At 34.4% G+C, this 14,182-nt stretch overlaps 1 protein-coding gene across 3 annotated transcripts in view; it reads right to left on the reverse strand.

Moving 5' to 3' along the window:
• Nucleotides 1-762: 762 nt before the first annotated feature.
• The window catches only part of GIN1 (gypsy retrotransposon integrase 1), a 29,144-nt gene continuing 15,724 nt past the window's right edge, over nt 763-14,182 (reverse strand). For all 3 annotated transcript variants that reach the window (XM_060091831.1, XM_060091830.1, XM_060091832.1), the window contains 4 exons: nt 9,806-9,997; nt 9,537-9,713; nt 8,781-9,066; nt 763-1,683 (listed from right to left, as the gene is read on the reverse strand). In XM_060091831.1, the coding sequence (XP_059947814.1) occupies nt 1,409-1,683; nt 8,781-9,066; nt 9,537-9,713; nt 9,806-9,997 (930 nt within the window). In that variant the 3' untranslated portion in view covers nt 763-1,408. The remainder of the gene's footprint in view (nt 1,684-8,780; nt 9,067-9,536; nt 9,714-9,805; nt 9,998-14,182) is intronic.

Consider the following 14,182-nt stretch of genomic DNA (forward strand, 5'->3'; position numbering starts at 1 on the left):
TTATCTCCCCATGCCTTACCATCTCGCCTTACACCGGAGGCAATGTAGACAACAAAAAGCCCTGCCTTTCTGTAAATCAATTCAATACTTTCTGTCTCTGTGCATTTCTTTTCCTCTAATTTTTTGGACCCTCTCACCAAATCCTATTCATTCTTCAGGGTCAAGCTCAAAAGATCCTTCCATTAATAGCCTAAGTTTCCTATCCAGAAATAAACTCTTTCTTTTCTTCCTCCCTAAATGTATTATTTGCACTTTTCTTATGGAACTTAGCACATAACTTGTAACTACTGTTGTACATGGCTTATATGATCTATATTCCCTACTGGACTATACGTCTCTCTTGGGGACAAGGCACACATAGCATTTATTTTTCCCACAGTATTCTTCAAAATGCTTTATAACAAATATTTGTTGAGCAAAGTTATAACTATCATAGAAATTATAGTTTAAAATCTTTGATATCAGTTATTTTATAATTATTATTTACTTCTTTCAGACTGCAGAAAAAATCTTATTAATGGATGCTTCTGACTTTAAAATATACTATGGAAATGCACAAATGTTTTCAAACTAATATATAGTTTCAGATCCTAATCCTGAGCCTGTCTAACAAGGTGAACTTACCAATACGCTGTAGGAGCCCATTAAACAACTCTAAATTTTTTCCTACAATATTGTTTTTAGAAGTTCCAATGACAAAAAAAGAGGTTCCATTTATCACATTTAATAAATATTTATTAATGCAATTCTAGGTAGTTCAAACTTATTTTTTAAAAGGGGGGAATATTAAAAAAAATTAAAACTGAAAACATGGTACTATTATCAAACAAAGTTTTGAGAATTTTGAGCTAGAATTTAGTTTACTTCCTAAGAAGCAAGCATGCTTTGCCTGTTCTCTTTTTAGAAGAAAAAATGACATCTATGTAATATACTTCCTTTGCCTTTTTATTTATTTATATATATATATATATATATATATATATATATATATATATATATATATATGCACTGACGTTCAAATGAGGCACAATTTTAGATAAATAAATAGTTATAAAATAAATCTTCAGGATTTAGTCATTAAGAGTTTGTCAAGGGGCTTCCCTGGTGGCGCAGTGGTTGAGAATCCGCCTGCCGATGTAGGGGACACGGGTTCGTGCCCCGGTCTGGGAAGATCCCACATCCCGCGGAGCGGCTGGGCCCGTGAGCCATGGCCGCTGAGCCTGCGCGTCCGGAGCCTGTGCTCCGCAATGGGAGAGGCCACAACAGTGAGAGGCCCGCGTACCACCAAAAAAAAAAAAAAGAGTTTGTCAAGATACTTTTTCTAAGTAACCTTTTTGAATGGAAAAGATAACAAGATTCAAGGAGATATACTTTCTAAACAAGCATTTTAAAGGAATTTTGGTGTTCACTAACTTAAGTACTCAAGGACTTGGTTTGAAGAGTCCAAGAGACTAAAAGTCTGCTTTTCAAGAGTACTATGATCTTCTATCAAGGGAGAGATTTTGGCATTTCTATATTCTAACAGTTCATGATCCTTGCTTGATGTCAGTAATTCATTGTTGACTACTCCAATAGTTGCATCTTCTACCAGAATATTTGCTTGGTATGCTCCAACTGAAATTTCAGGCATTCCAATGTAGTCATGATCTGCCACTACTGAACCTTGTAAGAGATAAAGACTGTCTGAAAGAAGAAAGATAAATTTGCCTTTTAGAATTATAATTAAATCACTTTAAAATTAAATAATGTTAAATGAGGAACAAAATCCCAAGTAATACAAATTAACTATGAAGATTAATTTCTGGTGGGTTCTTGTATCTCCTAAATAAATATGCCAAAGAATGAATAAAATGATATATGAATTTGACAGTGCATACATACAGAATTCAGGAAAGATCAAGGATTTTAAAAGAGCCAAACTTTTTTTTTCCAATTAAAAAATAGGAATAGGGCCTCCCTGGTGGCGCAGTGGTTAAGAGTCCGCCTGCCGATGCAGGGGATACGGGTTCGTGCCCCGGTCTGGGAGGATCCCATATGCCGCGGAGCGGCTGGGCCCGTGAGCCATGGCTGCTGGGCCTGCGCGTCCGGAGCCTGCGCGTCCGGAGCCTGTGCTCCGCAACGGGGGAGGCCACAACAGTGAGAGGCCCACATACCGCAAAAAGAAAAAAAAAAAAAATAGGAATAATATAAAGGGATTTTTTTTACAGGATTAAAGAAAATTTTTAATGGGGTATAGTTGATTTACAATGTTGTGTTAGTTTCAAGTGTACAGCAAAGTGAATCTGTTATACATACACATATATCCACTCTTTTTTGGATTCTTTTCCCATTTGGCCATTACAGAGTATTCTCTTGACCTGTGTTTGGTAGGTGTGGGTGGAGGGGGTGGTAGGTGTGGGTGAGGGGGTGAGAATCATGGTATAGATTAAAAACAAAAGTTATAAAACTATATTTTTGATGTTGATGATATTCTTAATATACTTCTGCAAAGCATTTCTGGGTGAATTAACGGGGTCTCGAAAGATGTTTTATTAACAAATGGAATTGTTAAATCCTTAAATTTACAACTTTAGATAATTCTCTGGTCTTTATAGAATCCATATTAGGGCAATAATATTAAATTGTCACAATATGAAATGACAAACTAAAATGAAGATTAAGTTCCTAGAATCAGGCTTATATAATAGGAATGTAAAAGTAGGCAGGCTACAACGAATTAGATTAAAAAGCTTAGCTTACTTAAGTCTAATTTAATATTAAAATGCTCATGACCTTTTAAGGTGTAGCAAAATCCATACTAAAATGTGACAAGGAATCTTGCCTGTCAGCATTTCATTCTATTTTGAGCAAATTTATCATCACTATCAGGAAAAAAATGCTTAAAATGAAAAACACATGGCAAAGCAGAAGCATCTTCATAAATAAAGGTTAATTATATAAAAGAATTTCTCCCTACATAATATTTTAATTCATTACAACAAGGAACTATTCCACCACAGCTGATTAACTTCCTGGACCCCTGCCTTCTCTTTCTGGATTTTCTCCCAAAACATTAACAGATTCTCTTAAAGATTTTAATACCTTAAAGAATCCTCAAATTTTAAGTTCAAGAAATAGCAAAAGGAACATTAATTATCCATTTAGATTAGAGAGCAATGAAAGTTTCTCAGAGCAGATAAATTTACTAATATATCCCAGAACATGATTCCACCCTACCCATCCTCATACTAATATGTGAAAAGCTAACTGAATCTATTCCAACCCTATAAGTTACACATTTATGAACTTTAAATTTACAAACATCAAAAGATCAAACAGGACTTCCCTGGTGGCGCAGTGGTTAAGAATCCGCCTGCCAATTCAGGGGACATGGGTTCGAGCCCTGGTCCGGGAACATCCCACATGCTGTGGAGCAACTAAGCCCGTGTGCCATAACTACTGAGCCTGCACTCTAGAGCCTGTGAGCCACAACTACGTGTGCCTAGAACTCGTGCTCCACAACAAGAGAAGCCACCGCAATGAGAAGCCTGCGCACTGCAACAAAGAGTAGCCCCTGCTCGCCACAACTAAAAGAAAGCCCCCACACAGCAAAGAAGACCCAACGTAGCCAAAATAAATAAATAAACTTAAAAAAAAAAGAATATAAAAAAAAAAAAGATCAAACAAAGCTACGCTCTCTCCCAGCAGATGGCATAAGTAGACTTGGGCTTGTATGGACATTTAGTTTTGCCCATTTACTGCTTCATTAGGCAAACTGTAGTTGGTATTTTAGTTTTGAGAGGCTTTCTAAGTTTAACCCCACCAATTCTTATTAATGCAAAAGTAGTAATTAGATTGATAATGCTGTTAAGAAGATACACATATTTATGATGGAAATAAAAGGATGGGTAACTGAAGGTGATAAGAAAATGATTTTTGTATGCTAGTAGGGGATGAATTGCTGAACAAGAGAACAATTCTGAAAGATAAAAAAATCATGCAACCCATGAGAAGTGCTATGCCCAAGAGTAGCGGGAAAGAAGAAAAAATGATCAGTGAAATTGAAACACTTTTAGAATGTGTTGCTAGAGCTTCAACATCAAAGTCTGCTATTAGCTTGTTAATACTAGAGCAAGATAGGTTGTAATTTAAAAGAGAACTTAAAAAAGGTTAGGTATGGTAAAAATGTTGCTGATGAAATTTTTCTAATAAGCCATGAAGAATTTCATAGGTTCAGGGTACACTGCTGCAATGTATTAGTGACAGCAGCTACAATATAGCATTTAAAGTATTTCCAAATTGGATCTTTGCAGAGATCTTTGATAAAGGAAGTTTTCTGTCTCAAAAATTTTTTTCCATACAGAAAGCAGGTTGTAGTAAAATATGTCCAGTAAACATGTATCAACAGGGAAACTATGGATAGATGTAAAGCTCTTAGAAGTTATCACTTTGATTTCCTGCAAATGCATTCAAAGACCTTGAGCATAAAAACCTCCTAATTACAGTAGACTTAGAAACAAATGGACTTTACCAACCTCACCTGTTTGTAAGAGGACAGCTTCTATATGAAAGTAACCAATACATATCTGAATATACACACACACACAGTTTCTTTTAAATAAACTTTAAAGTAACTTAGTGTGATAAAACTGTAGAGAATAAAGATTATACTCAGCAAATTCTACACAAATCACTCTATATGCAATGGGAAACTACTCTGGAGATTTCAAGCCTTCTTTGTGTAGGAAAAAACAAAATTCTCATTCATTCATAAAGGTCAAATATGTTTCAATTCCTATTATGTTCTAAATCTAGTGGACCCAACAGAAATGCTCTTTAACTTCGAAAAAGATTACCAAAGACTTACCAGAAAGAGATTTTTGAGGCCTTACATACATATTGAAATAATGCTATCTTAGATATATTGGGTAACTATAAAATATATTATTAAAATTTTTTCACCTACTTTTTAAACATGGCTACTAGAAAATTTTAAATTATATATTACATAGTTTTTGCATTATATATCCATTGGACAGTACTGATCTAGAACAATCCTGAGTTAGGGATATAGAAAAGAACAAGATAAGTTTTTGCACCCAAGATAAAAGAGAAAAAAACAAACAAAACCATATTAAAGGACTTTTCTACTCAGTCACATTACACGATAGAATTTAATTATTTTAATTTTCTCATTCTATTGATTTAGTTACTATTGTAACATGTTTGATAAAAGCATTATTTCAGTTTTGACTAGACTGAATACTTAAGTCTTTAGTTTCTTAGAAGCAGAGGTATTTTCAAGACATTTCAGGAAAGTGTTATCAGCAGTTTTGACATACTTTTTCTTATTTAGTTTTAAGGAGGAAAAAAATGAGATTAAGAGTATTAAAATTTCCCTAGGGAGAAAAATAAGTTAAAACCAAAGCCTCAGAAAAGTCTGAGTGATTTGGATTAATTAATTTTTTCAAATAGAAAGAAAAGTACAAGGTTTCAGAATAATTAATTTTCTTATTGTGAAGTGTGGTGTCTTGACTAATCCTATACATGGCCTGATATCCTAAAACTATTACAAATGTGTTGCCATACTAGTACATCTTTTCTCATGATAAAATAACAAATAACTACAATTTGATACATACCACATAATTGTCATAACAGATAACCAATACTAACACAGAGAACTGAATGACTTTTAATTTTGAGATTACATAATTAGAGGCCAAAGGGAGGTGCTCTGCTAAAACTACAGTTGGCTCTCCATATCCCAGGGTTCGGATCCATGGATGTGCAGGTGGGGTAGGGGATAAAGGTTGGGGGTACTGTACTATGCCATTTTATGTAAGGGGCCTGAGCACGAGCAGATTTTGGTATCCACAGGGCTCCTGGAACTGATCCCCTGTGGATACCAACTGATGACTGTATTAATAATAAACTCAAGCTCATGGGCTTGATACTAATACAGGGACTAAGCTTTATTTTGTTTTGCGAATGTAGACCATAATTGTGGTAGGCAGAATAATGGACCCCTAAAGATAGCCATGTACTAATTCATGAAGCTTGTGATTGCGTTACCTTACATGGCAAAGGAGAATTAGGGTAGTGATAGAATTATGGTTGCTAACCAACCAACCTTGAAACAGGGAGATTATCCTGAATTATCAGGATGGGCCCAAGGATAAGAGTCCTTAAATGTGGAAGGGGAAGGAAGACTAGGAGGATGGAGTGATGTAATGTGAGAAGAACTCTACCCCCACTGCTGGCTTTTAAGATAGAGGAAGAGGACCACAGCCAAGCAATGTGAACAGCCTCTAGAAGGTGGAAAATGCACAGAAACACCATCTTCTTGAGCCTCCAGAAAGGAACACAGCCCTGCAAATGCCTCAATTTTAGCCCAATGAGACCTACATTGGATTTCTAAGTATAGAACTGTAAGATAATAAACCCGTGTTTTTCTAAGCCACTAAATTTGTGGTAAATTGTTATGGCAGCAATAGGAAACTTATAAAAGAATAAAAACCATTTCACAAACTGTGAAGGGCAATCAGACCAAAGCCTTTAGGGGAGGCAGACACAAACTGATCACAATAATTCCCACTCAAAACAAACAAAACTACTCAAAATCTATGTCAGATAGAATAATGGGTCAATAACATTTTTCCTTTCAAAGGGAAACATTACGATTATGAAGAGACACTATGGTATGTCAAAAAATTTCTTGTTAAAACACTTAGTCTTGAAAAGGTGCCTGGCACTGAACTAGACAAAAAGGCAAATAGGCCTGCTTAAAATAGCAATGTCAACCTAGTACTGAATGTGCTCCCTCAACATTATGTTCTAGATAAGAATGGATAAGAAGTTCGCAACGGAAGCATATCTGCTTTGTACAGTGAGCTTTAATACAGCTATGAAATCTCAATGCTGGTAAGAGCAACCATGCAGACAAATTCATAGTTCTTTTGGCTATACCTTGTTCAAATTTATGTCAAAAGAATGGGATGACTATTCAAAGACATTTTGTTTGGTTTAAATTCAGTTCAAAGACTCTTTAAAATCAGCTTTTGAGGAGATTTTCAGGAAAATATGTGATAGAAATCACATTTATTTTGAATTTTCTACAAATAAGAGAAACAGACAAAAATGGACCAAAGAGTAAACAAGAACCAGACTCTAGGATAGCTAGATTAGTACTTCGTTTGATTAATTAGAAAAAACTATTTTACCCATCAATCTCAGGTTCCTTATATGTATACACTAGTACTAATACTGCAATTTCCTTTGTATTACTGGAAGAATAATCTGCAGAGAATTCAAGCATGAGGCAAAAATTGTACTACCTCTGTTTAGAAATTGTTCTATTCAATTGGATTCTGAACTATTCAGCAGTAGCAAAATGTTAGGTCTCCTTAAGAAATTCTTCGGCAAGAGCAAATTGCAAAATGTTGAAACAGATCCTGATACAGCAACATTTTAAGCAGAAATTTTGTATTAATTAAGGAAGGTTAACACATTAGAAGGGAGCAAGTCCCGAACGCCAAAGATTAAGGGGAAAATCAAAAGAAGAAGAAAGGACAACATGCACCTGTATAATCTTTTGTTCCTACTTAACTTACAGAAGGGAGAAATCATAAAGGGCAGCTTAGAACTAAGAGGAGGCACAAGGAATAAAAGTGCTTGTCTTCTAACAACGAGAATGAAGGTACTGTGAGCCTTCTGAATTGGAACAGTCCAAGCTAAGTTTACTACTAGAGCAACTGGTTCTGCCATAAGCAGAAAAGAAGGTACTCAGAGCTTTTAACATTAGAGTTGTGACCCAGATCAGAAACAGAGTTGAGCTATTACAAAGCAGCCCCAAGGGCTTCATATCCTAAGAAAGAGGGTTATCTATTATCATCATTTTTGTAATTATTATTTACTTAAGCCTGTTAAATAACTCAGTTGTTTATATTGTTTAAAAATGTACTAAATTGTATCTTCCTTAATTGCTACTCAGATTCAAATATTGATGCTTTATCTTTCTTTATAGAAAAAACAAAATTAACTAGCTAAGGTACCAATTCATTCCCTCTAAGTTATCCACCCCAAAGAAACTCTAGGGAGCACATACAATAGGACAAAATAAAAGCCTGAATAAAGTGGGATTTAATCTGAAAGCCATGTCATTTAGCTCCAGTCTATGAAAGAAAGGGTTAGAGAAGATCAGGATATCGTGACTATTCGTAATCACATTTTGAAGCAAGTATTACCTTGTCCAGTGTGCTATTTACCTCTTCTTATAATGGCACTTTATAGCATTCTGAGTATCTCCCACTCTCACCCTCCCCTGCATCCACCATGACTGTGACTAAGATGCAACATTAAAAATTAATCACATTTTTAAATGTCCACTAATATATTTATCTCACAACAGAATTCCAGATACATGTTTGTTTTGGGCATTATTTATCTTAGTTACTATCACTTCATATTAAAAGTGACAAAATATTCTGAAAATGAAAATAATGAAGATATAATTCTTCTGTGAAACACGTTCAGTGTCTCCCACATGAACTGTGGGAAAGTGTGTGAAAAGTACACTAGAAATCAAAATAAAATCTCTTACAAACCTGACAGTTCCAGAAGACACATGCTAATAAAAAAAGACTACCTGGGCTCCAGTACTGTACAAAATTTTATAAAAATAAGAAGGGAAAAGAAAAACTAACCAAAGGAGGGGTGTGGGGCAGGGGAGATTTCTTCTATTTTTAACTTCTCTCTTCATTCAAAGAAAGTAAAAATGTAGAGAAGTGACAGATATTTACCTTGTTCACTGGATTCTCTTACATAGGGCTTGAGGTGGGACATTTTGATGGGTCTTTTAAGTCTTGTCCCAGTGTTGTCTCTCAGAACAGCACATCCACTTTCTGTAATATAGTCTATGACACAAGGACCAACCCATTCAGATTGGAAACGACCATCCTTCCACCAGTTTTTCCTTTGTCTTAAAACTTCATGACCCACTTTTAGATGAAATGGATTTAATTGCTTTGGTTTCTTTTTAACAATGATTTTGCTTTTATTTAGTTCATCAAAACTGTTGTTCTCCATCTGCAAGTGTAAAAACACACAAAAAAGAACAAAGGGATGAAAGAACTAGAGTTTCTTGAAGGTATATACAGATAATATAATAAAAAGATTACTTATTGAGATGCTACTGAAAGCTAGGCAAGAATCCCACTTAATTTTTTAAAACAATGTTTCAAAGTCAGTATTATTACCTCAACTTTATAAAGAAAATAAAGTAATATATGAGATAAAGTAATATGCCCAAGTTAAACAACTAGAAAGCAAGACCAGGGATTTGAATTCAGCTCTACCTTGATTCCAAAACACGTAGTTTTCCTATTAATGTCTCTCAGAATTTCATAGCTAATAAACATACTGTTTAATCAAAACAGAATTCAATAGAAAAAATTTGGTTTTAGGGTATATCATATGTATGTGAGTATATGCTGAAATTAAAAAAAATCACTATAGATTTTTAGATTATAGAGTTTTTTTCTATTAGATAGAATCACCTGGCCCGCTGAAGTTGTCTTATTCTCCATTATTTTATCAGCTTCTTTAATTGCACCTAGAATTCTGGCAAACATACTTGTATTACTACCATCCACTTCACGGAGAATATCTGAAGTCTCAGGCATGTAAAGATTTCGATTAAACATTTGAAAATATGGTGTATTTTTAGTAGGTTCCTATTAAGAAAAATAAACAATTTGTAATAAAACATTTATGTAGCCAAGAAATAGTCATAATTCACAAGTACAGATTATAAAAAGGTACATACCAAGTGAGTAACATTGAAGGCAAATGAAACAGCTGCTAGGTGATCATCCCAGTTGTTTGGGTAGTCAGCACAGTGTTTGGAAAGAAATGTTTTGATTGTGCTAGATGTACTTACAGTTGGATTAATAGTTTGGGAGGCATGAGAAATTACAATTTGCTTTGTACCAAACAATTCACACAGTTCTACATTGATCTGAAAAACATATAAAAAACAAAGCTGATTTTAAAATCTGTATGTTATTTTTCCCTGGATTGAAAGGTTACAAAAGAATTTGAATCTTACCTTTTACTTGACCATAGCCAGTCTTTATGAAAACATACACATTTTGTTTAAAAGAGTAACTACTATTTATTGAGTCCTTACTATGTGCTGATGCTTTACATTACAGTCATTATACCTGACAAAAATCTTATGAGATATTATTAACCCTATTTTAAAGATAAGAAGCTGAAGCTCTGGGAGGTTAAGTGCCTTGCCAGACACACACATACAGCAAGGAAATGGAAGAACAGAATTTAACACTAACTCTGAGTTCAGATAACATTTTAATTCAGTAGACAGTTTCTCAAACACAGTTAACATAATCCACTTGACAGCTACATGACCTTGGCCACATCACCAAACCTCTGTGTACTCAGTTTCTTCATCTGTAAAATGAGGAAAATCCTAACCATGACTCTCTTGAGGATTAAATGAATAAATGTTTATAAGGTACTTAAAACAGTGCTTGGCAAGTAGTAAGCACTTTATAACTCTTAATGTTACTATTATTTTTGTTGTTATATTTATTATGGGCAGGGCCTAATAAGTCAAAATGAGTTTAGAAAACTTCTAAGAATAAGCCTGTTAACTTATTTTTCCTACCTTATTTACACCTCAAACTATTTTTTCTTATTATTTTTAGTTGGGGTAGTCAGATAGTAGTGATATAGTAGTGGGGTAGTGATATAGTTCTGGCCAAACAGATTTAAGTGAAAGTTGTTGGGCAGACTCAGTTAGTTCTAGCTTTTTTTTGCCCATTAACCTCCCCCTTCTTTCTGCCAGAAATACAGAATTTGTGGCATGCCATATTGTAAGCATAAGATTGAGAGTCCCATCTCAAAGATGGTGGAATAGAATGCTAGAAGCATGGGTTCCCAGTGACATTCAGAGTTACCCTTCCAACCCTGGAGAGCCTGGCTTTCTTTTCCCTAAGTATAAAATAAACTCCTATTGGAGTTTATATATTGGAGGGAAGAGAAGGGTTCTCTGTTACTCGCAGTGGAATACAATTCCTACCTAATATATGTACTAATTAAGGCTGCTTTTTTTTTTAACATCTTTATTGGAGTATAATTGCTTTACAATGGTGTGTTAGTTTCTGCTTTATAACAAAGTAAATCAGCTATACATATACATATATCCCCAGATCTCCTCCCTCTTGCGTCTTCCTCCCACCCTCCCTATCCCACCCCTCTAGGTGGTCACAAAGCACCAAGCTGATCTCCCTGGGCTATGTGGCTGCTTCCCACTAGCTATCTATTTCACATTTGGTAGTATATATTAGTCCGTGTCACTCTCTCACTTCGTCCCAGCTTACCCTTCCCCCTCCCCATGTCCTCAAGTCCATTCTCTACATCTGTGTCATTATTCCTGTCCTGTCCCTAGGTTCTTCATAACCATTTTTTTTTAGATTCCATATATACGTGTTAGCATACAGTATGCTTTTCTCTTTTTGACTTCACTCTGTATGACAGACTCTAGGTCCATCCACCTCACTACAAATAACTCAATTTTGTTTCTTTTTATGGCTGAGTAATATTCCATTGTATATATGTTAGGCCACCTCCTTTTAAATCAAAAGTAATCTAAAAGAAATCCCAGAAAATAGGTATCATTTGGGTCAGCCTCAATCTGACGTCATAATTAATGGTTTTAAAAATGACTGACTTTTGGAAAAGGCTTCAACTTGTTTGAAGAAGTTGCCTAGAACTGATCCAGTGAATCCATTTGTGAGATGCTACCTAGATATCCTTACCCCAAGAGCCTTTTTTTCTCCCCATCAAACCAGACATTCCATTAGTGGTCACAATTTTAGTTTTCCATAAGACACATTTTTAAAATTAAAGAAATAATTTTTCCTTTACAAACGTTAATTCTCTTTTCTTCAGAGGTTTATAAAAAGGTCTTTGTGTATTTTATTGAAACAATTTAGCAAATACTCAAATGCTCTAAGCTGAGATATGTTAGAAACATCTGTACTTTCATCAACTTTATAATAAACCTCCCACATTGTGTATAATGTTCTAAATCTTATTTCAATAGTTTAGCAGTGTTTCCTATGTCAGTATATGCTGACAAAAAAACCATTTTATTTTGTCACGATTATGCCTGCTGTGTAATATTTAAGCCATTTAAATCACAGCAAAAAGAACAAATTTTCTTAATCACGTGTGATTTTTAGTTTTTTTGTTAAACCTCATAAAAGAGGCTTATAAACATTTATTGTTACTTTTGGTAAAATTTTCATAGTCTTGGATTATCATATGACTATTCTTTTATTTTTAAAATTAATTTTTATTGGAGTATGGTTGCTTTACAATGTTGTGTTAGCCTCCACTGCACAACAAAATGAATCAGCAATACACATACAGATATCCCCTCTCTATTGGACTTCCCTCCCGTTTAGGTTATCACAGTGCATTAGGTAGAGTTCCCTGTGCTACACAGTATGTTCCCATCAGTTGTCTATTTTATACATAGTACCAATAATGTATATATCATATGACTTTAAACATGACTGGAAAGACTGCTGCTGATTCATAATGGTTTCATATTGTCATTACCTAGTATTTTGAAGTACTATATGCATTTAGGATGAGGCTTTTCATTAATAAAGGTGAAAGTAAGACAATATTTCAAATAGATTTCTTGATAATTTTGAATTTTGGTGGCCAATTTCCTATCAGATCTGATTAGTCCACATTTATTTTTATATTGTTAATGCATCTGTGAAAGAGCTAGTACTAGAAGTTACTTGTGTCAGCTCTATCATTTTCCTGTGGTTGAAAGGTGATTGCATTATTATTCGTATGATCTTGTTTCACTGCAAGAAAATTAAGCCACCTAGCTATTCTATGAAGGGTACTTTGGCAAAAACTGGCCAATATCCATAAATTTAATTACTGTTGCTAAAGCAAAAGAATGAGTGAGGGAACCACTATGGACTCCCACATGTTGCAGATTCTCACTTTTCTCCCAAGATACCTTCCCGTACCATGTGCGACACACAATCATCTGCTTTGTTGATTCAGGATGCTATTATCAATCTCTATATATTATGAGTAAAAGCTTCATTTCTTATTAGATAAAAATTATAAACAAAAGTTCTAATATTGTCATCCTACAAACTAGATTGTCTTGCACACCCCATTTTGCAGACCACTGCTATATTAGTCAAGGTAGGCAATATTATACTGCAGTTACAAAACACATTCAAGGCTCAGTGGTTTAACTCAAAAATTTTACTACTTGCTCAGACAAGGTCAGCTGTAGGTCAGGGTGTCTCTCCAAAGCACCTAGGTGCCTCAGAAATCCTGGATGGGAGAAAATCCACTACCCTTTAGGGTAATATCTGAAATATGCAGTTAATTCTCCAGAGACAGAATAAGACTGGGAGAAGGAAGAATCGAGGATGAAGTTTTCAGTACCTCAGGCTGAAAGGGGCACACATTCATCCATTCAACTTCTTTGCCCAGATGTGTTACTTGGGCTTGCCCACCTGCAAGAGGCTAGGACAGTCATCTATGTTTGTAAGGCTAGGAGAACTAGTTATTGCTAAGCACTAGTAATTTATATCACAAAACAACAGATGATTATGTATATTTTAATCACTAATAGTTATAAAAGCAACATAATGCTAACATATAAACTGAAAAGTTAAGGGAAAAAACCTATAATCTCATTACTCTTAAAAACTTCATGGTTAACCATATAAATTTTTATTTTAGTTTCTTTACATCTATTTTTACAGTTATCTGTGTAAAATATGTATACATAATATATGTAATAAAATCTTTTATCGAGAGTTTTAACTGAACATGTTTTAATCAGTGTCCATGTTATTTCCTTTTCTTTGTAAACATTTTTAATGACTACAAAATATTTCACCATGTGACTTGACGTTTTTCTGAAACACTTTCTTTATTTGGATATTTAGGTCATTTCCTGTTTCTCGTTAATATACATAGCATTGTGGTAAGTAATATCATAAAAGAGCTATTTTTCTATACTTTGGATAATCGCCTTAGAATTCTTAGAAATAGGATCGTTCACCAGAAGATGTATGTATGTGTGTGTGTATATATATATATATATATATATATATATATATATATA

The sequence above is a fragment of the Mesoplodon densirostris genome, chromosome 3 (genome assembly GCF_025265405.1).
Source record: "Mesoplodon densirostris isolate mMesDen1 chromosome 3, mMesDen1 primary haplotype, whole genome shotgun sequence".
Taxonomy (NCBI): Eukaryota; Metazoa; Chordata; class Mammalia; order Artiodactyla; family Ziphiidae; genus Mesoplodon; species Mesoplodon densirostris.